At 44.1% G+C, this 26,719-nt stretch overlaps 1 protein-coding gene across 1 annotated transcript in view; it reads right to left on the bottom strand.

The window, feature by feature from the left end:
* Nucleotides 1-26,007, bottom strand: part of WIPI1 (WD repeat domain, phosphoinositide interacting 1) — a 113,825-nt gene extending 87,818 nt beyond the window's left edge. The window contains 2 exon segments of the mRNA XM_029599299.1: nucleotides 8,475-8,557; nucleotides 25,754-26,007. Of these exon segments, the coding sequence (XP_029455159.1) occupies nucleotides 8,475-8,557; nucleotides 25,754-25,833 (163 nt within the window). The 5' untranslated portion in view covers nucleotides 25,834-26,007.
* Nucleotides 26,008-26,719: the final 712 nt, after the last annotated feature.

Here is a 26,719-nt window from a genome sequence, read left to right as displayed (position 1 = left end):
CGTTCCAAAACCCAACCCCTTTTGAAATTAGCCTCTGGGGTGCCCCAATCAAGATCAATCAATTCTTGAATGGACTCCATCACGAGGAAAAAAAACAAGGATTTCTCATTGGCTCAGACACTGAATCTGCCCCAGGAACTCCAAGCATTTTCAGGTTCTGGGAAATCAGAGCTGGCAGTTCATCTCTATGAAAGAACCATAACATAGTTCTATACGGTTCTAATCCAGGGAGAATTTCACCCTCAAGAGAGGCAGGATCGGCGTCATCAACGTGCCATCCAGATCTCTATCCAGAGGTCCCGCTGATGCTCTACAAGTACTCCGACGCTTAACAGAAGGTCCAGGCAATGTTCCTTCCTGTGCCTCTGCTCTAGGAACATTGGACAGGGCCGAAGATTTTGCCTGAAGAAAGGATTGCAACCCCTGGAAAAATTCTACCCATGAAAAAGTAGAAGTATCCAGACCAGGAGGTACCCGAGGTGTACTCACTGAGCTACCGTCCCCTGCTGAGGAACCAGTTAGGGGAGTTCCAAAATCAGGCACCCCATCTGATTAATCTTTACCCAGACCCACATCGGCTGGGAAGAACCAATCTTAGTGAAATCAGAGGAAGAGAATTCTCCCTGAGCCTCCAAACAGCACTGGCACAAATTAGCGGGCACTCCTGACTGAGACGCCCGAATATAACAAGCATTGCAAAGAGAAAGACACTTAGGCTTCTTAGGTACAGGCACCATTATGGCTGACAGTGCGCTGAGCGGTGGTCAGAGGCATGCATCTGGATGTTTTACTTTTTTTTTTTTTTTTTTTAATTTTACGTGCACTCAACCTAGGAGCCCAAAAATTATGCATCCAAAAAACTTAGGTGCGCACACCTAGGTGCCTACCTAGGCGCCAAAAAAATAAACACAAACAAAACTTAAGTGCGCAGTCCCACTTGTGAGCAGAGATAAGCGCGCAGTCACTATGGCGTCGATTAATGTGGACGCACAGATTACAAGGCCTGACTATGCATCCAAAAGCTAGGCGCACAACCTGGATGCATAGCTAGACGCAAACGCCGGACTGACAATCCTGTAGAGGGCAGCCTTAGAAAGTATGCAAAATGCCATTGTAGCCTCCCTTGTGGCGTGCAGTGAAAAGCCTCGGAGGGGGGCCTAGCCTAAGGAGGCTGCTCAACTCGCGAGGCTGCCCACATCCTCGACCTTCCACGGAGCAGGATGAATGTTGGACCATTGCTCTAAGCATGGAGACCAGGGGAGGAGGAAGCCCTGCACAACAAAAAACCTCCTTCTAAGTCTCTGTATGATTTTTTTTTTTTTTAAACTTACCGGAGCTCAGCCTTACCTTGCTGAGTACAAAGACTGTCTCCAACTGCGGGGGTAGAGGGCATGTGCCGTCACTGCCTTGCTTGGCTTCCTGCATCTGCTGCCTTTCAGCTGCTCAAGCAGCTAAGTCCACACTGGCTGAAAAAGCAGCTCTCATCTGAGGGACCATGGAAATCACCTTAGGAATTCTCAACTGTGGGAGGGACCATTTGGTACGGGGCGAATTTCCTTAATTCTCCTTTTCTTTAAAATGAAGCAATCCCCAGTGGGGAGATGCACGTTCACCATCTGCTGAGACAGAGAATATCAGCAGGCTGATGTGACATCAGTTTGCTCCTTCTCCATCTGCTGGTAGAGGTGCATAACCCACTTGTTCTGGATTCAATTGACTGGACACTAAGAAATGTTTGGTTTTGGAGGGATTATGTGCAACGGGCTAGCTGTCATCTGGGGGGTCTGGCTAGGGGATTCCCAGGAAATTTTTATTGCGCTGTCTACTCTAGGATCATGTCTGTATGTTTGTGGGTCACTAGTAGAGAGGCATGGAGAGGGTTAAATTGTCCACATTGAACGTGGATGGGATCCACTTGCCAGTGAAGTGTAAAAAGTTCTTAAACATGTTCCAAAGATCAAAATCCCAGATTGTTTTCTTATAGGAATCGCATGTGACAGATATCGAACATGCTAAATTAAAGCATGATTAGGTTGGTCAATATTTTTTTTTCTTCTTTTTCACATCAGCACAGAGGTGTTATCTTTATTCACAAGCATCTCCTTTTTGTGGCTGATCACCATCTGAAAAATGAAGAAGGCAGATATATGTTCTCATGGGGAGTTTTTGATTTTTTTTGTTTTGTTTTGTTTTTTTTTTAAACACCATCCAAATTGCTAGGATTTCCAGATTATAAAGTGGTATTTGTGGAGGACTTGATAGAGGCAGATCATAGGATTGATTGTAAACCCGCAGAAAAGTATAGGAGGAGGGATGATTTACATTCAGTCTATTTCTTTTGTAAAAATTGGGGTTAGAGGATGTGTGGAGGACTTTTCATCCTAGGGAACAGGATTTCACTTTTTTTCCAGTCTCCATAATTCATACTCAAGGTTAGACCATTTTAATCTCAGAGGGGTTGTTCTCAAGAGCGCGGATGTCCACAATTGGTGCTATCTCCATATCCGGATATGGGTGACTCCTGTCACACACCCTTTTCTTGGAGAATAAATCCAGAACTTTCCCATGATCAATCTTTTATTGATTATCTTTAGAGAAAAATGGTCTAATTATTTGGAAACCAATACTGGTCCTGACACCTTCGCTTCATTGTTGTGGGAGGCAGGTAAAGCAGTGATGCAAGGCCACATCAGTGCATATGTGGCACATTTAAATAGAATTTTAAATAAGGATATTTTACATCTGACTAGGGAATTGAAGCTTGCCCAGGCCAGGCATATGGCAAGCCTATCAGAGCAACACAAGAGAGAGGCAGATTGTATACAGTCTGCGCTCAGCCATTTGTTTTCAAAGAGCAGCGAAATCATTACTTTTTTTTCCAATACAGGCTATATCGTTTTGGAAATAAACTGAGTAAATTGATGGCCGACTTAATTTGAATATGGGACCCTCACTCACTCATCACAAGTATCAAAGATAAACAAGGGAAGTGCCAATACTCATTAGAATGTATTACTGACTGCTTCTTGGAGTACTATCAAGAATGTTATGGGTATAAGGTGGTAAAACAAGGAGATTCATAAAAATATTTCTCTCACCTCCAATGGCCTAATCTCGCTCCTTCAGCTGCGCCACCGTCTCACAGAGCTTGTCCCTGAACAGGTTGTCCAGGAGGCAAGGGAGGTCTGCTAATTTCTCATGAATGTCCTCATGAATGGCGCTAGCCCTCAGACACGCTATTCTCCAGGTGGTGATGCCTCCCCCCGTGGTGCGAGCCGACTCTAAGACCTTGTAGATCGTACATTACAGATGTTGCAAACCTTCCTCAAGGTCAAGGAACTGTTGTGGCAGGGCCTCTTGCTGTGAGGTGCTGGCGACGAAAGGCTTGAGGGACTGCAGGCACTCATAAGTATTGGGGAATATAAAATTGATGCTGTTGGATCTCAGCATTTAGCATCCCTGCCTGGACCGCCCATCTTCCAAAATAGTCCATTTATTTTGAGTCACGCCCTGAAGGGGTGTTTGAATGGAAGCATGATTTCTTGGCTCTTTTCATGTCCAACTCTACCACCACAGATACGTGGGGCAACTGTACTGTGCTGTAGAAAGGAGATTGCCTCATTTGGAATTTGAGGTCTCTCTTCCTAGATGTCGTCAACCCCAAGAAAGGGGACTCCCACGTCTTCATCATAACTGCGTCCAAAGCTGTTGGTTTGGCTGTCTCAAATATTTTTAGGATTCCTAGGACTTCTGCATGGTGGTACCTTCCGTGTCTCAATGTTTAACTTGACTCCCACCTTTTTCACAAACTTGGAGTATGACAGATCTTCCGGAGGCGGGGGGAGGGAGGGAGGGAGGATGGATCCGGATGCCCTTCTGGAAGGTCGGACGGGTACCCCGAAGAACTCTGGGACAAAGTCAGAGAGGTAGAGCGACCCAGAACTGGAATGCTGGACCAATGGTCCAGGCTGACATTCCCTTGTGGAGGCGAAGGCAATTCCCCCCGCAGGGAGTCCTCTCTTGGAAGCAGGCAAGGCATAGCACTGCTCTGGTCCTCCACTGAGGAGAGAAATTGGGATAGGATCTTCGAAATCTGGGACATCGCTTGAGAGGCTAATGTCCCACACCCTTCCTCTGGAGGCAGTCTAGGGGGCACTGCCGCCAGAAGAACGCCAGAGTCGGAGCCTCTGGGCTGGGCTTGCACATGCTTGTGGCATTTTCGGAGTTCTTGCAGGTGCAGTGCCTCTCGTTTGTGCCTGGAAACAGATGATAGGTCTGAGAAGACTTGATCGGAGGAGCAAGAGGAGCTCGTGGAGGCTACGACCGACACTTGATCCTCATCGGAGAACACCAGATTCAAGTCAGGGAGGATGCTCAATGCGGTTTTGTTGGTGAAGCCAAATCTTTGGAGGATTTGTCCTGATGGCGCGTCAGGGTGTCCTGCGTCAAGCCTGCATCGACATTCCCAACACGTCGTGTCGAGCCAAATCTGGTTTACTGCGCCAATGCGTCGAGCACCAACACTTCCTTATGCTTTGGCTTTGATGCATGCGTGGCATGTCTTGTATGTGTATGCTTGGTGCCGGACAATGCATCTGGGCAGTGTGATGCATTGGCAGAGTGAGTCTGCTGTTCCACAATGGACGACGCCAGGCACCTTGGCAGGTGCGCCGATGCATCTCTCGCCAACTTTTGTGCCGAATGCGGGCGCTGTGGGTTGAGTTTTTTACCCCCCTGAGCCTCGTCACTGTTCCAGGGGTACCACGGAGGAAGTTCTCAGATTTTTTTTGGTCGGTCCAGTCTGGGCACCTGGGAGGAGGGGGCTGACAGGCGTTTCCTTCCTTGAGCCTGGCGATCTTGGCGGCACATTGCCACTGAGCCCGGGGGGGGGGGGGGGGGGGGGGGGGGGCATGCCGCCAAGGTCCTAACACTTGGCCTGGTTATGGATCCAGGCTGAGGCCAGATGACAATAATTGTGCCTATCCGCGGCTGACATGATTTTACCGCACTGGCAAAACTTGAATCCCGGTGGCCGTGGAGGCATGTTTGGGAGCCAAAGGAGTCAACTTTTCAAAAGAAAAAAAGCGCCGCAATTTCTGAGAAGAGAGCAAGCTCTGCATGCAGCCTGCAGCACGGAAGACGACAACTGAGGAGAAGATGGCATGGTGTGGGAAAGGATGCACTCTCTCACATAGAGCATAGCTCTGTCAGCTTAGTTAAGCTCCACCCGGCTGTCCCGGAAGACATCCCCAAACAGCATGGTTGATTCAGCCTGCTTATCTGCAGGGAAAAAAATTGCTCCTTTTTGGGATGCAGTCTGATCAGTGATCAAGCTCTGCATAGGGGAGGTAGTTCTGCTGGGAAAACTGCAGGGCCTGATTATGTGAAATTATTGCACCTAGCACTGCTAATGGCACATAAATGTATCATCTACCCCTGGATAGGGGATGCAGTGCCGTACTTACAATTATGGAATCAAAGAATGTCCAGTATCATGCAGATGGAGTACCTAGATATTAAGATCACAAAATGTAAAGTTGTGAAGAAGTATATGGAGGATTGGAAAGTCTTCTTTGAGAAACTTCATTTGGACACAAGATGTACCTTATCATCCTTGGCTATTTTGTAACTGAGGAGTTGGTTAGGATACCTTATCAAGTACATCTCATTGGTTGGTTGGGTGGTTATTTTTTTTTTATCTTTGTTTTTCATTTAGTAGCATTCTGATGATGAAGACAAAATGATAATGTGCTGATGATAATACAAAGCTATACTATACTATTTTCAAAAATTGACTATTGCAACTCTCTGTTAATTGGCCTCCCAGCTATCACCACCAAACCATTACAAATGCTGCAGAACTCGGCTGCCAGGATCCTAACCAACTCTAGTAGAGGAGAACACATCACACCTATTCTAAAGAACCTTCACTGGCTCCCTATTAAATTTAGAATCATATTCAAAGTACTAACCATAACCCACAAGACCATTCATTCCCAAACTTCGCTAAATCCAAGTGACCCACTTCGTCCCCACGCATCATCGAGACCAATCAGATCCAGCTACTTAGGCACCTTATATGCACCTCCAGCCAAGTCATCGCTCAAGAAATGTGCATTCTCGACCGCCAGCCCCTCTCACTGGAATGCCCTCCCCACAGACCTTCGGCTAGAAACTTGTAGTCGGATATTCAAAAAGCAGCTCAAAACTTGGCTTTTCACAAAAGCCTTCACTTAAAGGTCTCTCCCTCAGGGTCAGATTCACGATGATGCGAGATGTCAGACGCCGTAACCATTTAATCTTATAAGTTAATCTCATTATTTCCCCGCTAGCTGTATTTTATAATGCATTCATGCTTTTCAAGTCTGCTGTAAATCCAAGTTTGTTGAATGTTTATGTTTATTTATTTTTTGTATATTTATACTTATATTTATAATCATTTAATTTTATTTTAAGTCATTCGCTGCTTTATCTATAAGTTCATATGAAGTTAGCCCTGTTATCTGTACCCTCTTGTTTGATGTAATTTCCAACTTTGGTTCTATGTAAACCGACTTGATATGTACTAGTACAGGAACATCGGTATATAAAAGCCTTAAATAAATAAATAAATGCGAAGCTGTGTGAGTGTGGAGGGGCAGATGGGGAGGGGGATGTGACCAGTGACAGTATGACTGGGTTATGAATGGGATGTAGGGGGGGAAACAGGGGTAAAAGATTTCACCAGGTTTAGTATACAAGAAAAATTTAAGTGCCATTTGTCAATTCACTTTGGCATGGTAATGTTTCTCAAGTGAGGATGTTTAAATTCCTTGGGTGCAAGGAAGGTGATGCTTTCCTCATGTGTTTTGTAGGACATAAGAACATAAGAACACGCCTATACTGGGTCAGACCAAGGGTCTATCAAGCCCAGCATCCTGTTTACAACAGTGGCCAATCCAGGCCATAAGTACCTGGGGCAAGTACCCAAAAACTAAGTCTATTCCATGCTACTATTGCTAGTAATAGCAGTGGCTATTTTCTAAGTCAGCTTAATTAATAGCAGGTAATTTTTTATTTATTTAGCACTTTTATATACCAATTTTCCAGTAACAGAATTACTAATCAAGTCGGTTTACATTCTAAACAATAACCATGACAAGAGGAATGTCTTACAATAAACAGGTAAATTGAACTTGGATAAAAATAAAAGGGGTTAACAACATAAAGTAACAGATATGGGGCCTAATGGACTTCTCCTCTAAGAACTTTTGTAAATGTTTAAAGAAAATTGTTATTGTTTAATTGAATTTATATTTAGTTTGTATATTATGAAAATATCAATAAAAATATTAATTAATCCAATCCTTTTTTAAACACAGCTACACCAACTACACTAACTACACTAACCACATCCCCTGGCAACAAATTCCAGAGTTTAATTGTGCGTTGAGTGAAAAAGAACTTTCTCCGATTAGTTTTAAATGTGCCACATGCTAACTTCATGGAGTGCCCTCTAGTCTTTCTATTATCCAAAAGAGTAAATAACTGATTCACATTAACCCGTTCTAGACCTCTCATGATTTTAATCACCACTATTATATCCCCCTGAGCCATCTCTTCTCCAAGCTGAAAAGTCCTAACTTCTTTAGTCTTTCCTCAGAGGAGCTGTTCCATTCCCTTTATCATTTTGGTCACCCTTCTCTATATGTCTTTGTTTGAAGTTCACTATAGTAAAAAATATTTTACAAACAAAAAAAAAAGTAACATTGCATGTCATATGATTACTGATAACTTAAATTTGTTATTATGAAATAAAGCTACAACTCACCAGGGATCAGCTAGGTTGATAGTAGAAAGCTTTCATCCTGAAAGGTCATGGGGACTTAGGAGGCTAGATGTTTGGGTATTTAGATTATTGCAAAGCCTTGTGGTTAGAAATGGGAAGGGAGTGGGGCTGGGTGTGAACTAAATAGGGGGTCTTATATGCTCATCTTTCCTAGCGGGTGAAGTACAGAGAAAGAAGACAACAAACACTGCCTTGGATAAGGAGAGATATCTTACAAGCGGTCATGCTCTATGGGTGGCAGCTGGGATATATCCTTGGCATTATGGACAAGAATAACTGGATTGGATGGGTCAACTGATCATTTTCTGCCAGCATCTACATTACAAGAAAAGAATAATTTTTGTGGGGATTTAGTTATCATACACAGGAGGCATATAGTTTACATTGTAAAATTCCACAGATCTAGTTCCCAGGGATGGCCCACCAATTGGTACTCATGTCCTCAAGGGGAAAGAGTGACCAGAAGAGGTTTACGTGCATGACTTACACTAATGTTTCCAACCCATGTCTCTACTCCACTGGATAAAGGTAGTCAAGAGAAACCTGCTGCCTACACTCAAGGCCAAGTTATATAAGACTAAAACACTAGGAGACAAAGAATTACTAGCAAAAAATAGCAGTCTGCATAACAAAATATAATACTTACTACTTTCATGTACCAAATCCAATTGTTCCACAGATCCCAAGGAGAAAAGTTTGTAGCCGGTTTTGGTTCCAATTGCCAGAGAACTGTATAATATAAGCAGATGTGTGATTATTATTCAGTACAGATTTTTGGCCCAGTAACAGTAAGGCCCTGAATGAGTTGTACCACATGTAAACCCCACAAAGTTATCAGTACAATAATGACAAGGTCTGAGAATAACATTTTATCTTTATAAATTTCAGGTTCTTGTTTCTTGTTGTGGATTTAAAGGGCTCTTTACTAATCAGAACTAGAGACCCAGTTGACTATCCCACCAACAACTCCACAGAGGAGGGACTCTCATATGAATATATCCGTAGCATACTGTGTATGTTTAGTAGCACTACAGAAATGATAAGTAGTAGTTTTATGGGTCCTCTGATAGCAATTTTATAGCTTTGGTCAGGGTTTCAGTGACACTTTTATACTTTGGTAAAAATCGTTTGACAATTTCTAGGTGAAGACTTAAAAGACAATATGTTCTTGAAAAATGTGTCTTAAGTTGAAACTTTGTAAATTGAAACTAGTTGTCCCAGAAGAACATAAATGGGAGACAGAATATTGGTCCCTGGCACTAGAACCAATTTTTACCAAAATAACCAAGAATTTAGTAATATATAGTACTGCAAAAAGCATAGACATATTGAAGAATTACTTTTTTTTTGTCTGAAGGAGAAAAGTGCCAAGGGATGCCTTCAGGACATTGTATCAACGCTGTTTGGAAGAGAGGATGTACCTAATACTCTTCCTGCTGACACCAATGGTATCTGTTGTGAGATGCTTGAGCATTTTGAAGTAAAAACAAGTGTTGTAAGTTGGATAATGGGTGTCAATTTAGAAATGTAACTCTGAATCGTAAACCAAAACACCTTGAGGACTTCCCATACCAAGTTAAGCAATACTATTCACGGGATACCAGTATTACACCATGTTGACAACAATTCTATTAAGTGGTTCAGTATGTTTTGCACATTTATTTAGGCGTTTTATATACCGTCGTTCCAAAAGAAGATCACATCAGTTTACAAAATCCGCATACATATTCATGGTCATATACTGTGTGTCAGCATTCACCTTCTAGTTCGATACTGCACTGTATACATATTCTAGTTCATAATCATAAATATTCTAGGATATTACACTAGCTACTATATAATCTAGTTCATATTCATGTATTTTCTTGGTTGACCTAATGGTAAATACAAGTTCTAATCCTACTAACAATGTACTTCACATCATTCATTACTTATTGCTCGCCCCATTCACATTATCTCTGGTACTGATGTAGTTATCAGTGTATTGGTCTTTTACATTAAATTGTATACTTTTCTAAAGAGCCATGTTTTCAGTTCACGCTTGAAAACGTTAGAAGAAGGTTTGTAGGATAACAGCTTTCTGTATTTGGCACGCTGATGATTAGTACTGATCTTTACACTAGTTCAAGAAGCTAATCCCGAGAACATTGTTGTAATGTCTTCTGCAGCAGCAGTTGATCTTTGGAAAACTTCCCTTCAGACTTCTTTAGATCAAATTGCTCTGCTTAAATCAAAAACTGTCAGACTACACAAAGCTCCTTGGTTTGGCCCAGAATTAATTACTTTGAAGTGATAATTAAGCAGCTATGGGCACCACTGGCATAAATTTCAGATTCCTTATAATCACAATGTTTTCCAGAATAAGTTCAATTAATGCCTTTCAAATTGAAGCAGACAAAACCAAGCAGCAATATTTTAATGATAAGATTCAGAAAGCCCTAATCTTCCTTAAGTTATTTTATATTGTAAATTTCTGGCATACCCTGGAAAAAAAGAAAGGCAGCTGATAGTCTAGATACCAATGTTTTTGGTCATTTCTTTGATGACAAAATTAAGCAATTACCTAGCACTAAAAATTTTTCTGACTCTGACCTTTTGTGTCCTGCCCATTTGGGAAACCTTTACAGAAATCTCCGTGACTGAGAAAATCATGTCAACTTTAAACACCGGACTACCTCTTTATATGATTGCTCAAATGCATTACCGGTAATTAAATGCTTAAAAAAAGATTTAGCAAACTATGGCCCAGATTCATTAAGGTTTTTTGTCCCATTTTGGGTACTATCGGGCTGATACAGTAAAGTCTGCGGGAGAGCGGGCGAATGCCCGCTCTCCAGTTGCGCGCACAGGCCACTCCTGTGCGCGCAATTCTCTATTCAAATGAGGCCTGGCGGTAAAAATAGGCAAAATGAGGCGCTAGAGACACTAGCGCGTCCCTAGCGCCTCCTTTTGGACCGGAGCAGCGGCCGTCAGCGGGTTTGACAGCCAACGCTCAATTTTGTCGGCGTCGGTTCTCGAGCCCGCTGACAGCCACAGGCTCAGAAACCGCATGCCGGCAAAATTGAGCATCTGGTTTTCACACTGCTTTAATTGGATCAGAATACAGCCCCTCTCCTCCTAAAAACAAGCACTCCGGACGCACCTTCCTGGATCTGATGCTCCAGTCCAGTGTTGTAAAGGAATGTATGTTAGAGCCTCCTTAAAAGTTCAGGACCAGGCATTTATCATGGTCCACCTGAAGACAATTTACTGGGAAATCCTTGTTGCAGAGTGTTTCCCCTGGGGAGAAGGATAAAGAGACAGGCCCCAGGGAGGATAGTAGGCCCCACAAGCGAGGAAAAGGCAGCAGGAGCTTTCTAAAGCTAATTATCTGAGGAGGACTGCATTTTTGTTTCCAGCACTGCTAAGATAAGTAGGCTCTTGGCTGTTTAATTTGCTATTCTACAGACTTGTATTATTTTCAGGCAGAGTCCAAGCTACTCTGTCCTCTGACAAGCCAAAGAATATCCATGCTTTGTTACATATGGTCGTAGGGGTGGGATGTTCCTGTTGTAGGAGGCTGCATAGACAAGGACCCACGCCAGCAGCAGAAACGAAAGTGCCATTTTTTTTCTGGGGCCTGGCTGCAGTGATAGTATTAAGTACAGCAAGCCAACGGGGTAGCCCTGCCTGAAAAATCAGGGACTTAAAGTCAGTCAGAGCCAGAAAGGCTGGGGAGGGGGGGTGGTTCTCTATTTTTACTTCCTAAGACAGGGGGAAAGCAATTGTTGCTTACCTGTAACAGGTGTTCTCACAGGACAGCAGGATGTTAGTCCTCACATATGGGTGACATCACAAGATGGAGCCCAATCGCGGAACATTTCTGTCAAAGTTTCCAGAACTTTGACTGGCCCCTACTGGGCATGCCCAGCATGGCACTAACCCTGCAGCCAGCAGGGGTCCCCCTTCAGTCTTGTTAAAAAGATACAGGTAGTGCCGAAAATAAAATAAGAAAAAACATTACGAACCCAACACCGCAGGGCAGCGGGCGGGTTTCATGAGGACTAACATCCTGCTGTCCTGTGAGAACACCTGTTACAGGTAAGCAACATTTGCTTTCTCACAGGACAGTAGTCCTCACATATGGGTGAGTACCGAGCTGAGGATGTCAGAGTATGCACCAAATGTACCCAGGCGTGCAAGGCACTAGGCCTGGGATGAAATTTGGCTGAAGGCATTCTGCACCCCACCGGGCAGGCAGAAGGGTGTTGGTACGTCACATTGTAAATAGGTTGTGCAAGACAGACTGGTCAAAGATAGAATCTTGTCTTCCGGCTTTGTCTAAGCAATAATGGGCTATAAAGGTATGGAGAGAACTCCAGGTGGCAGCCCTGCAAATGTCAGGAAGCGGCACCGAGAGTAGGTGTGCTATGGAAGTCGCTATGGCCCTCACAGTGTGCTTTAACATGGACTTGAAGTGGAATGCCCGCTTGCTGATAGCAAAAGGATATGCAGTCCGCCAACCAGGAGGAGAGAGTCTGTTTACCCACAGGCTGCCCCAATTTGGTAGGATGGAAAGAGACAAACAATTGAGTGCTTACCCTGTGAGCAGCTGTACGGTCTAGGTAGAATGCTAGAGCCCGTTTGCAGTCAAGGGTATGCAGAGACTGCTCTCCTGGATTGGAATGGGGCCTGAGAAAAAAAGGTAGGTAGTATAATGGATTGATTAAGATGAAACTCCAAAACTACCTTAGGCAAGAATTTAGGGTCAGTGCGGAATACTGCCCGGTCCTGCAGAAGTTTAGTGTAAGGCGGATAGGTAACTAGAGCCTGTAATTCACTAACTCTGTGAGCGGAAGTGATTGCCAAAAGGAAAATCACTTTCCACGGAACCTTTTTCATTGGCTAAAGGATGCCAGATGGAAGTGGCTACAGCCAGAAGCAACAAACAGCCTCAAAGTAGCCAACTAGGTACCCATGGAGCAGTTCCTGGATGGGCTGGACCGACCTATGTGGAAACGGGTGTGTTGGCATCCGGGGTTCAGCCTGGAAACCGCACTGAAAGTGGTGATGCTTCTCCTCATGCTCTGATACCACCAAAATGAATATGAAAGCTAGAAAGGCAATCTGGACATGGTCCCCAGTGCAGCAGTGATAGCGCAAGACCCCAGCAACAATCCTAGAGCAGGACAGCTCTGGTTCCATACTTTAGTCACAGACCTCTGGCCCACCAACTTGTTTTAATTGTGGAAAGAGAAGAAATTTGGCCAAACACTCTACAAAGAGAGCAAATCTATGTGTGGGGTGATGGACATCAATCTGGTGACACAGCTAACACCAGATGTTAAAGTTTGCACAGACGAGCCTCCAGGAGAGGGATGATCAAGTCTTGGGATAGGAGGTGATGGTCCTTTCATGGATTACAAACTGGTTAAAAAGACAGGAAACAGAGAGTAGGATTAAATGGTCAATTTTCTCAGTAGAAAAGGGTAAACAGTGGAGTGCCTCAGGGATCTGTACTTGGACCGGTGCTTTTCAATATATTTATAAATAATCTGGAAAAAAATATGATGAGTAAGGTTATCAAATTTGCAGATGATACAAAATTATTCAGAGTAGTTAAATCACAAGCAGATCGTGATAAATTATAGGTGGACCTTGCGAGACTGGAAGATTGGGTATCCAAATGGCAGATGAATTTTAATATGGACAAGTGCGAGGTGTTGCACATATGGAAAAATAACCCATGCAGTAGTCACACGATGTTAGGTTCCTTATTAGGAGCTATCACCCAGATAAAAGATCTAGGCATCATAGTGGATAATACAATGAAATTGTTGGCTCAGTGTGCTGTGGCAGTCAAAAAAGCAAACAATGTTAGAATTATTAGGAAGGGAATGGTGAATAAAATGGAAAAAATGTCATAATGCCTCTGTATCGCTCCATGGTGAGACCGCACCTTGAGTACTGTGTACAATTCTGGTCACCACATCTCAGAAAAGATATAGTTGCACTACAGAAGGTACAGAGAAAGGCAACCAAAATTGTAAAGGAGATCGAACAGCTCCCCTATGAGGAAAGGTTAGTGATTTTAGGGATATTCAGCTTGGAGACGAGATGGTTGAGAGGGGGATATGATGGAGGTTTTTTAAATCATGAAAGGTCTAGAACGGGTAGATGTGAATCGGATATTTACACTTTCGGATAATAGAAGGACTGGAGGCACGCCATGAAGTTAGTAAGTAGCACATTTAAAACTAATCAGAGAACATTTTTTTTCACTCAATCCACAATTAAGCTCTGGAATTTGTTGGCAGAGGATGTGGTTAGTGCAGTTAGTGTAGCTGGGTTTAAAAAAGGTTTGGATAAGTTCTTGGAGAAGTCCATTAACTGCTATTAATCAAGTTGATTTAAGGAATAGCCTCTGCTATTACTGGCATCAGTAGCATGGGATCTACTTAGTGTTTGGGTACTTGTCAGGTACTTGTAGCCTGGTTTGCCCACTGTTGGAAACAGGATGGTGGGCTTGATGGACCCTTGGTCTGACCCAGTATGGCAATTTCTTATGTTCTTAAGTCTAAAACCACAGACATGCTCCCATTGTGAAGAAAAAGTACACTTTATCAAAGATTGTCCATGGTTTGAAGATGAAGAGTGGGATTGAAATCAGTAAAGCTCCACATATGTAACCTCATTGATATTCCTCATTTGTGACTTAGAGACTTGAGCAGAATGATATCCTACCCAGGTCTGGTACATTCAGGGTGCAGAAAGACTCTTATCCGAAAGCAGCTAGTCAGAGAGGATATGTTGATTACAAGAAGGCAACACTTGCCTGTATACATGGTAACCAAAGGTACCCAAGCATTCAGGTTCTACTGATGGCTGGCGGAACAAGCCAATATAGAAGTTTAGTTTAGTGGCATTTATATACCGATGTATCAGACGGACCTTCACATCAGTTTACAAAAAGTTACATCACATTTGGAAATTACAATAATTGATAAAATAGTAACAGCTAAAAAAAAGTGGGAATACTTTCCAGGCTTCTATACTCCATTGTTCTAGGGCACAATTATCCTCAGTTTGAGACACTGTAGGCCAATTGGGCCAGCCCAGACTGCATTGAGACATCTTCTCTAGAAGCCTCTCCAGGGGACAATGCAAACTTATACAGAACAGAGTTAAAGATACTCAGACCACAGAGGCAGCACCGGAGATCCCAGTGTTTAGAGACTGCTATGGACAGAATTCTCCTAAAGACAAGGAAAAGTGGCGTGCTTGACTGGGAAAAGGCATGCCAAGGGCTTCACCATTTCAACTTTGCATGGTGACATGGATCAGAGGGAACAGTGGGGGTTCTGGGAACCCTTAGCTGATACCTCAAAAAGGGTGGGGAAGGGTAACCCTAGAGAAATTAAGCAAGCCCCACTGTGTAGATGGAGGAGAAGGTACTCTGGCCTAGGGGGCCCCATACTGATGCACCCTCCACTAGAAAAAGAAGCAGCAAGACTCAGTTCAGGGTCGGAAAGTAAAATAGGAATGGTGATTCACTTCACTGAGAATTAACCCAGGTAGAGGCAGACACTCAACTGATAAGATCAAGCTGAGGGGGAGGGTATGTAAAGTAGTGTATTTTAGAACCTCTTTAAAAGTTAAGGACCAAGCATTTAGCCTAGTCCACCTTAAAACAACCCACAAGGGAATTCTGCTTGCAAGGCATTTCCCCAGGGGAGAAGGCAGGCCCCATGGATGATAGAGAGGCCCACATGCAAGAAGAAAGCAGGAACTTTGCACTACTTAACTGAAGACTACTGCATTTTGGTTTCCAGCACTGCTGAGGTAAGCAGGCTCTTAGTTTTTAACGTGCTTGTAAAATAATAAAAGCCTGGAGAAGAATAGCAGGCATCCAGTCTACTCTGTCATCCGGAAAGCCTGAGACAGCTTGTGCTATGTTACATACTTCTTTTAACAAATAATCCAGTCATAGAAAGTACTGTTTATTTTCATAATGACCATGGCAAAATAATACATTATATTTGGGCATACAATGAAGCCCTTGTAAATGAATTCTCTGCTTCAGATACATACTTCTGGTGTACTTAGTAATACTATACACTGCTGGGGAAAAGTGGGAATGCTAGACAGAAGCAAAAATTAAACCTCCAAAATGATATATTTGTCTTTTTTCTGGATTGTTCTTAACCTCTGCAAAGATCAGAGAGCAGCTTTTTTTTTTGTCACAAACTCTTTGACTGAACTTAGTGTGATCTGAAAGGAACCAGTAAGAACAGAAGAATGGAGAAATTACTTACCTGATAATTTTGTTTTCCTTAGTGTAGACAGATGGACTCAGGACCAGTGGAAGTTACCAAAGCTACTCCCCAACAGGGTGGGAGGCTACCCAAAGTCCAGTCAACATTGCACATGCAAAGCCTGCATCCTCCTGGGCCTGCACATCTAGACGATAAAACCTGGAAAAAAGTGCGTGAGGAGGACCACGTCGCAGCTCGGCAGATAGACGAGAGACAACAGATTGCCCACATCACTGCCTAAGCCCTAGTGGAATGAGCCCTAACCTGAGTAGGCAACGGCTTTTCAGCATCCACATACACAGCCATAATTATCTCCTTAATCCAGTGAGCTATGGTAGCCTACGAAGCTGGCGGGCCCTGTTTACTCCCGCCACGGAGAACAAACAGGTGATCCTTCTTTCGAAAAGGTTCAGAAACCTCCAGATACCCCACAAGTTCCTTGACATCCAAAGAGTGCAAAAGGCGATACTCCTCCAGTATCCAAGGATGGTAAGGAAACAGATTGATTCAAATGAAAGTCCAAGACTACCTTGGGCAAGAAGGATAGAACAGTATGCAGCTGTAACACCCTCGGAGTTGCCTGAAAGAACGGCTCCTGGCAAGACAAGGCCTGCAGCTTAGAAATCTGACGCACTGAACACATAGCCACCAGGAACACAGTCTTCAAGGTCAACAACCACAAGGAAAGGCTACGCAGTGGTCAGAACACAAAGCCTGCCAAAAATCCAGCACCAGGTTAAGACTCCACAATGGAACCGGTAACCTTAAGGAAGGCCTAAGATGCTTCAGTCCCTTCAAAAACGAACCACAAAAGGATGAGATGACAAGGAATCACCATTCACCGGGCCTCTGAAACAGGCAACTGCTGCAATCTGCACCTTCAAGGAATTAAGGGCCAATCCTTTATTCAACCCATCATGCAAAAAAAATCCAGAATGAGAGGGATCTTAACTGAACAAGGAAGAACATCCCTTCTCATACCAGGCCTCAAGACTCTCCAAACTTGCAGGTAAGCCAAGAAAGTGGAGAACTTGCAAGCGCAAAGTAAGGTGGCAATCACTACAGAGGTATAACCACACTTTAACAGGTGAGCCCTCTAAAGGGCCAAACCATAAGACAGAACAGAGTTGGTTCCTCGTGAAGAACCAGTCCTTGTTGTAACAGATCCATGTGTGGCAGAAGACGAAGGGGGGACTCCACCAGGAGTCTTTGCAAATCTGCATACCATGGATGCCTGGGCCAGTTGGGAACCACCAGGAGTACTAGCCTCCCTGTGGCCTTCAATTTTGTGAAATATCCTGCCCAGCAAGGGCATAAAGCAATCTGTCTTCCAGTCAGAGCTGTATGAGAGCATCTATTTCCACAGACCACGGATCTCTCCTGCAACTGTAGAATCGAGGAGCCTTTGCATTGCAAAAAGCTACCAGCAGGACTAGGAACAGAAGGTCCCAGTGATCCACAATCAGCTGAAATGTATCAGCTGACAACACCCACTCTCCTGTGTCCAGACTCTCCCTACTGAGAAAGTCCGCTCTTACATTGCTTTTCCTGCAATGTGAAAGGCAGAGATCATCTGCAGATGACCTTCCACCCATTCCATAAGCTGGACTATTTCCTGCGACACTTGCTGGCTCTTGGTTCTTCCCTGGTGACTGATATAGGCCACCGACATCTTGTTGCCCAACATCACGCAAACCGCTTGATCCCACAGCCTGTGGCTGAACTGCAAGCATGCCAGCCGTACCACCCAGGCGATTGATATTCCAGCGGGACTCTTCAGCATTTCAATGCCCTTGGGCTGTTTATGCCATACAGTGAGCACCCCAACCGTGGAGACTAGCATCTGTCGTGAGTACTAACCAGGTCAGAGAAGACAAGGGAACGTCCTTTCTCAGATGATCCTCCTGCAGCCCACTACTGGAGGTGGGAGCAGATTTCCATCAGCAAGTGGAGCCGAACTGCCTAGTCCTGAGACTGTGGGTTCCAAAGAGATAGCAGAGAGCATTGAAGAGGACGCATATGCACACTTGCCCATGGCACTTCCTCCAGGATAGCCACCATTAAGACAAGCACCTGTAGGTAGGATCACACCATCGGGTGTATGGTGTTCAGTAACTGACGCACTCGAGATATCAATTTCTGTATCCGAACTTCTGATAGGAAAACTCTTTCCTGCCCTGTTTTGAACTGGACTCCGATACTCCAATGACTGGGATTGCTGAAGATTGCACTTGGTCAGGCTCACCACCCAACTGCGCTCCTGTAATAAGGAGATCATCTTGTGTGTCACTAGGCGGCTCTCTCTTCCTGAGACTTGGCTCGAATCAGCCAGTCATCTAAATACGGGTGCACCAGGATCCCTTCTTTTCACAAGGCCGCCTCTACTACCACAATAACCTTGTAAAATGTTCTGGTGCGATGGCTAGACCAAAGGGTAGTGCCTGAAACTGATAAAGGTGCCCCAACACCACAAAACGTAGAAAGCAATTGTTCCAATCAGATGGGAATATGAAGATAAGCCTCTGATAGATCCAAGGAGGTCGGAAGTTCCCTTGACTGCACTGCCATTACCACAGCGTGTAAGGTTTCCGTGCAAAAATGAGTCACCTTCAAATGACGGTTGACCCTCTTGAGATCCAGGATGGGACGAAAGGAGTCCTTCTTGGGCACAACAAAATAAATGGAATATCACTCCATACTTTATTGAGACGTGGGCAGCGGATCCACAGCCCTCAGCCTGAAGAGCCTTTGAAGCGTGAACGCCACTGCCTGCTTCTATTGCGGAGAGTGGCAAGGGGACATATTCCTGAGGAATACTGCAAAATGCCAGCGCATATCCATCTCGTATCACCTCCAGGACCCACTGGTCCAACATGATCTCAACCTCTCTCTCAATTTTATAGGAGGGACGTCCCCCTATCTCTTGTTCCGGAAGGTGGATCGGCCAACCTTCATTGGGAAATTCGGAAAGGTCCGCCACCCGAGCCCGCTCCTCTCTTGAGCTGTCAGTCACGAATGGACTGAGACCTATTGAAAGGCCAAGTTTGCTGAAATGTCGACCCTCCATAGGGATGAAACCGCCTGGAACCCTGGAAACAACCCCTCATACCAAAGGGGCGCTGTAACTACTTCTTATCCTCCAGCAACCGAGGAACTGGAGATTCGCCCCACTTACTGGCCAATTTCTCCAACTCGCTCCCAAACAAGAGCGAGCCTTTAAAAGGGCATCTTGATAAGATTAGCTTTGGAGGCTGCGTCAGCTGACCAATTTCGCAACCAGAGTTGACGCCTGGCCACTATCACCGAAGCCACTCCTCTGGCCGAGGTACAGACCAAATCACAGCCTACATCTACTAAAAAGGTGGCAGCAGGCTCCATAACAGTTCTGGAATTCCCTCCTGAGAGAGAAGCAGACAAGATCAAACCACAAGGGCACAACAGGAAGCAATCTGTGAAGTCATCGCACCACCTCAAAGGCTTGCTTAATAATAGCCTCAATCCTTCTATCATGTACATTCTTCAAGGCCGCTCCTCCCTCTACGGGGATAGCCATCCGCTTAGACACGGCACATACCAGGGCATCCACTTTGGGAAAACACAAACACTCTCTCACAGCCGGATCCAGGGGGTACAGGCCTTCCAATGTCCGACCCCCCTTTAGGATGCCCCAGAGGCAAATTTTATTCCAGATCAATCAATTCCTGAATGGCAACCATCACAGGGAAAAAACAAGAGGCTTTATGTAAGGAAACCAAAATAGAATTCTTGCTCCAACATGGCATCTGAACCAGGGACACCCAGCTGTTTCAAGGTCTGGGAAATCAGGGCTGGTAGTTCATCTCTATGAAAAAACTGCAACCCCAACAGGAGTGGGTACGAACATCAGTAAGGCATGCCGAGCACAGAGACTGGAGGAAGTCCTGAAATCCCTCTGGCTCTGATTCAAAAGGTAAAACTTTTTTTTTTAAACCATATTCGAGCTCAGCGTTTACCGGCTGAGTACAGAGACAGTCTCCAGCTGCGGGGGAGGGGGTGGGGGGCATCTGCTGTCACTGCCACACTCAGCTGCTAGTTCAGCTGAAAGGAGGCTAAGACCACACTGGAAAACCTACTGGTCCAAGGCATACCTCTGAGGGACCACTGAAATCACCTCAGGAATTCTCAACTGGGGGAGGGAACTTTAGGTATCACTGCAGGAATGCTGGGCTTTCTTTTCCTAAATTTTAGACTTTCAAATTTCTCCTTCCAAAAAGCTCGAAGTGATCCCCATAGGGAGATGCACATCCACCTTCTGCTGGAGATGGAGAATACTGGCAGGCTGGGGTCACTGCAGGACTATGTAAACTGTGACGTCAGCTTGCTCCATCTCCATCTTGACATCAGCTTGCTCCATCCATGGCAGGTGAGCATAAACCCCACTGGTCCTGAGTCCATCTGTCTACATGCTAGGAAAATTTAATTTTGCAATAGGACCTTCCAAAACAGTATTTCTTGATTTGTTACGTTTTCTTCCTTGGAAAATTTGAATGAATAGAGAGAGAGACTAGAGATGCAAGAAATTAAAAAAAAAAGTGCATAGGATAATGGTTTTAAAAGTACAATCATTTAGTTCTGTGGAGGAAAAAACTCCAGATGCCAGATCTCAAGCAATTCATGCTTTTTTCATATAATTTCAAAGGCATGAATTGCTTGAGATCCGGCATCTGAAGTTTTTTCCTCCACAGAACTAAATGGTTGAGTTTTAAAACCATGAGAGCTTAAGATATGATATACTGGGTCAGATAAGGGTCTATCAAGCCCAGTATCCTGTCTCCAAAGGTGATCAATCCAAGTCACAAGTACCCAAATAAACAGATCCCATGCTACTAATGACAGCAACACACAGTGGCTATTTCCTGTTGATTAACAGCAGTTTATGGACATCTCCTCCAGGAATTTATCCAAACCTTTTTTAAACCCAGCTACACTAACTGCCTTAACTACATTCTCTGGCAATGAATTTGAGTTTAATTTTGCGAAGAGTGAAAGAGAATTTTCTCCAATTTTGTTTTAAATGTGCTACTTGCTAACTTCATGGAGTGCCCCCTAATCCTTGTATTATCCAAAAGAGTCCCATTCATGATTTTGTAGACTTCTATCATATCCCCCCTCAGCCATCTCTTCTCCAAGCTGAATAGCCCTAACCTCTTTAACCTTTCCTCATAGGGGAGCTGTTCCATCCCCATTACAATTTTGGTCACCCTTCTCTGTACCTTCTCCAGAACAACTATATCTTTTATGAAATGCAGTGACCAGAATTGTACACAGTATTCAAGGTGCAGTCTCACCAAGGAATAAATAATTCCTTTATTTGTTAGGAATTATTAGCCGATGATTTCAATGCAATATCAACTAGGACGCCAATATCTTTTTCCTGGGTGGTAACGCCTAAAATGGAACCTAACATTGTGTAACTACAGCATAGGTTGTCTGTCTCTATATGCATCACCTTGTACTTGTCCACATTATATTTCATCTGCCATATGGAAGCCCAATCTTCCAGTCTCGCAAAATCCTTCTAAAATGTAATCACAATTTGCTTGTGATTTAACTACTCTGAATAATTGTGTCATCTACATATTTGATCACTTCATTCATCATACCTCTTTCCAGATCATGTATAAATATATTAAAAAGCACTGGTCCAAGTACAGATCCCTGAGGCACTCCACCGTGAAAACTGACCATTTAATCCTACTCTCTGTTTTCTTTTAACCAGTTTGCAATCCACAAAAGTACATTTCCTCCTACCCCATGGACTTTTTAGTTTTCTTAGCTGCTTCTCCTGAGGGACTGTCAAACCCCATTTCTACCAGTTCACTTCATCCACATGCTTATTCACCTTTTCAAAAAAAAAAAAAAGTAGCATATTTGTGAGGCAAGGCTTCCTCGGGTAAATCCATGCTCGTTGTGTCTCATTAAATCATGTCTATGTGTTCTGTGATTTTATTCTTTATAATAGTTTCCACGATTTTTCCCAGCACTGAATTCAGGCTCATCGGACTTTAGTTTCCCAGATCACATCTGGAGCCCTTTTTATATAATCGGGGTTAATCCTAGATGCTTTTTTTTTTATGAAGTTTTCTTCCTTACCAAAAGTTGTGAACTGGCTCACAGCAGCAGAAAACTAACAGCTAAAAGTCTTGCTTTAGTTTGTTACCAAATTTGTGCCTAAATTTGAAGGTTTGTGATCTTTAATTCTTGTACCTGTATTCTTTTTCCAGACTATGTAAAATTGTTTTTTGCTTAGGTCTAAACATAATTCTATGATATTAGGCATATTTAGCATGGCCTGATAAAATATGCTTAGTGCTTGCAGAGGGAAGAGCAACTATATATACACTCTCCACTCCATTCACAGACACGGTCACAAACAATGATTTACCTAAATACACAAGCCTTTTTTTGGCTTTCTGAATTCAATAGATATAAATATATGAGGCTGTCAGAAGACCAGACTAAGGCACTGCTACAGCTGTGCAGCTCCCATTCATTCCTATGGAGAATCATTTTGACACGTTACATTTCAGGGAAAGAAAATGCAGCTGTCTAGTTGCTTTACTGGTTCTGGAATAAACTGTTTTCTTTTATAGGTTGTGATACTTTTTCAAAGATTTAAAAAATTAATGTATGACCACATACATTTTTTGTAGGTCCTTGAAAGATATAATAACCTAAAAGGAAAACTAGATGCAGCAAACCTTTTTTTATTCTATTGCATAACACCTCAAAAACTTTTAGCAATCTCACCCAATAATTAAACACTGCTTAACATTTTCTATGCAAAAGCTGTTTTTACAGGTCTGGTGATTTTTCTTGGAGATTGCAGCGATTTTTTTTTTAATTTATTTATTTCATATACCCTATTGCTATAATCTCATCTACATTAAGGGTAGGCATGCTGGTACTTGAGGGCCCCCTAATGTTTACATTACCCCCAATGAATATGTATAAAATATCTTTGCAAGCACAATGCTCAGTTTTATACAGATATCACACATATTCATTGGGGATATCCTGAAAACCCCACTGGTGAGGGTGCTCACCTTTGATCTACATATACATCCTCTCTCTTATAACCTACTTTTCCTTATATTATCACTATTACTTCTAGTCTTTCTTTATCACACTCATTCATGTACATACATACTCTACATACTTTGCCAATGCATACAAATCCACCGATTGCTTTCCTGAAACTATACTCAGCACAGGCATTGCTTCTAACAAACATACCCTAAAGTCCCATCAGAATAAATTACACCAGATGAAACTGTTTTCAGAACAAAAACGGTCTTTTATTTTAAAGTAAAAACACTGAACTATCTAGTCTAATGTAAGAAATTGAACCAAGAATCTCAGTCTTTGGCTCCAAAGATGTGGAGAAGCCTCCCAAATAAAATGTGCCTTCCAAAAATTGCCTTCTTACTATTTGTCTTTCCACAGGGAGAATACGTCCAGCTGTAAAAACATGGAGCCTCTGAACAAGCTCCTACCAGTTTCCTTTATGGTTTGGTGCTTTCAAACCAGGTCCCTCTTTGCATTCAATGGGAGTAAAACCAGGTGTGGCTCAGCCTGTCCCTAATGCCCTGGAGAACCCCAGGCTGGATGGCATAAAGCCAGCATTGCCAAGTGACCTAGTTCAAGGAGTGAGCCTTTTGGCCAATCCTGGTTTTCAAACTTACAAACTAACGCATAGTATATTTGCAGGGCTTAATCTGTAGACAAAAAAATAAGTGGAAATGTGGAGAGACACGAGGAAGTAAGGCCAGGGCCAAGTGGGACTGTGAGAGAAGGTGAGATCTGGTCCAGGACCGGGTGCAAACTCTCTCTCTCCCCCACAAACACCCACACCCTCTCTTTATGCACATTCAGGCCGATCCAATATAGCGTGCTCAGCTGAGCACGGGTTTTGGATATGCGTCCAGAACCCCTTATTCCATAAGGAGATTAGTGCATCCAAAGCACACATCCAACCCCCTCCCCAAAACTAATAGCACTTATCACATGCAAATGATGAGATTAGCAGCTATTCTCCCTCAATCAAAAAAAAAAAAAAAGTGCACCTGACTCGCACATTTTCACCCTCAGAAATTAATGCCTGCTCAGAGCAGGGGTTAATTTCTGAGCAGCCCAAAAAAGTGGCGATATTAAGTTAGAGAAACAAAAATACAAAGTAAAAAAAAATAATTTATTTTTTTTTAAAAGGGTCCCTCAATTAAAGAGCATCCATTTTCCTACCCATGGCTGTGCACAGGTTAGGAAAACGGACGCTCATAAAATTGAGCATCCATTTTCCTAACCCGCTAACAGCCAACCTCTCCTGGGCACCCGCTGCCAAGGAGGCGCTAGGGGCACACATTTGTCCTTAGTGCCTCCTTGACAGCATGAGCCCTCATTTAAATATTCTATCATGTGCCCAGGAGAGGTGGCTGGGTGCACGTTAGGAAAGCAGGCGCTCAACACTGAGCACCCATTTTCCGTGCCGCTTTATTAGATTGGCCTGATTTATGCAAACATACTTTTCATTTCTGCAGGGGAGCCACAAATAATGTATACCACCAACTCTGCTCCACACCATCAGGACCAGAAAAAAAAGGTGGCAGCACATCTGTCTGTCATTCTGCCAGAAATGAAGCACCAGGTAACAGACAGAAAAAAAGGGTTGAATTAGCACAAGTTTGAAACTTGGGAGTAGTAGTTCCAATCATCAAGGCCAGGGCTGAAGAATTAAGCATTAGCAGTGTTGCTCACAAATTTCAAATTTGTGCTATTCACCTCCTTTTTGTCTCTTGTTCTTTACTTTATAGCAGGGATGGCGAACTCCAGTCCTCAAGGGCCGCAAACAGGCAGGTTTTCAGGATATCCACAATGAGCACGCATGAGAAAGGTTTGCATCCAATGGAGGCAGTGCATGCAGATCTTTCTCATGCATATGCATTGTGAATATCCTGAAAAAGCCTGGCCTGTTAGCAGCCCTTGAGGACTGGAGTTTGCCATCCCTGCTTTACAGTGTTTGCTTCAGGATCAGCTACCCTCCTCTTGCCTGCAAACTAAGAGGTCAATCCTGGATTTAGGAGAAGAGTGGCTGTTCGCTGCTCTGTCTGCTTCAGGAAAACACTCATTTCCCTCCTCTACCATGTAAAATAAGCGAGGAAGGGTTGAGTGAGGTACCACAATGTCTGTTCTCTGCTTTGACTGCTTCAGACTCCTCACTATTCTCTTTCCCTGTAGAAGGAGGGACTAAAACAGATCACCCCTGCTTTCCTGTCTCAAGTCTGAAAAGACGTGGTCGAACTGCGTTCTAGGCTGTTCCCTCTCAAATTAAGCCCTGGGTATTTGTAACCTCTGCTTCTACCATTTGAAATCAGCACTACAAGTACCAGAATACCTCCGGCTCATTTAGCAGCTCTGGAACTGTAGGAGCTCGGTCAACCGCACTTTTGATTTTGGAAAATATCTTGGGAGGGGATTCCCCAGAGCCGCCTCCAGTAGGTAGCCGCTGTGAAAGGATATCGCGAGTTTGTAAATAACGGACATGTCGCGACACCTGAGATGAACAGAGGCCCTGAAGCGATAGGGCGTCACTTACGTGCAGTCCTGGTTATAAGAGCAGCAGGTGAGCCCCGCCGGGCCGCCTCCCTCCGCGCTCTCCCCGTCTCCCGGATACATGACCGGGCGGGTATTGGCGCGGGGGGGCCCGGTCCTAGCCAGCAGCTGCCGGCCCGGCACCAGGACTCTGTCAGAGAACAAGAAGAGAAAGGAATTCCTCCGCAAACAAAAACAAGCTGAGCTCGCGTCAGCGCCGCGCCCGGCCTTCCCATTGGCCCACCGGAGTTCCAAGTCGGAACAGAAGGACGATCTCGTCAGCTGATTGGCGGAGACCCTTCTCCAGCAGGACCAATGACGCTTGCCCCCGAGATCAGCAGGGCTCGTGCAGGGCCGGCCCGTCGGCCGCACCCACTTTGTCCAACAGGGCTAATTGTGATTGGTGGCGTGCCGGCACCCCCTCCCCCATCTCCGCTCCGGGGAGGCACGCGGCTGTGTTTTGCTTGCGTCAGTATTGCTGGGCGGCTGGCTGAGCGCGTGAGAGGGTTTCCGGAGACGCTGAGTCACGGGACTGTTTCTGGTGACACGCCCCCAGCCTCCACATTCTGAAGAACGAGTTTCCCCTGTAATAAACCTGTTCTATCGGCCATATGTCCGCACCCCTTTCCCAATCCGGCCATCCCCCTCCTTGTTTATGAAGTTCTTGACAGGCGCTTTTCTTTCTGGAAGTGTGCTTATGTAAAAGCTAAAATACTATTAATCAGCATTATGATTAAAGAAGCGGAAACTCCTGAAATATTACATTTTTTAAATTCCCCATACTCTGATTCTGTCCATCAGGCCATGGCACCCCCTCCCTCCTCTGATTCGCTGTTTGCTGGAGAGGGAATCTCTGACCTTTGTCTTATCTGCGTTCATGGGAGTAATGTCTCCAAATGGTTCATGTTGCGCATACCGCGAGAGGAATGAATCTGATTCGTAAACCAGGATATGCTTGGAATGATCTCAA

This window comes from Rhinatrema bivittatum, chromosome 4 (genome assembly GCF_901001135.1).
Source record: "Rhinatrema bivittatum chromosome 4, aRhiBiv1.1, whole genome shotgun sequence".
NCBI classification, from domain to species: domain Eukaryota; kingdom Metazoa; phylum Chordata; class Amphibia; order Gymnophiona; family Rhinatrematidae; genus Rhinatrema; species Rhinatrema bivittatum.
Note: the sequence above shows the minus strand (reverse complement) of the source record. Positions and strands in the feature narration are given on the sequence as shown.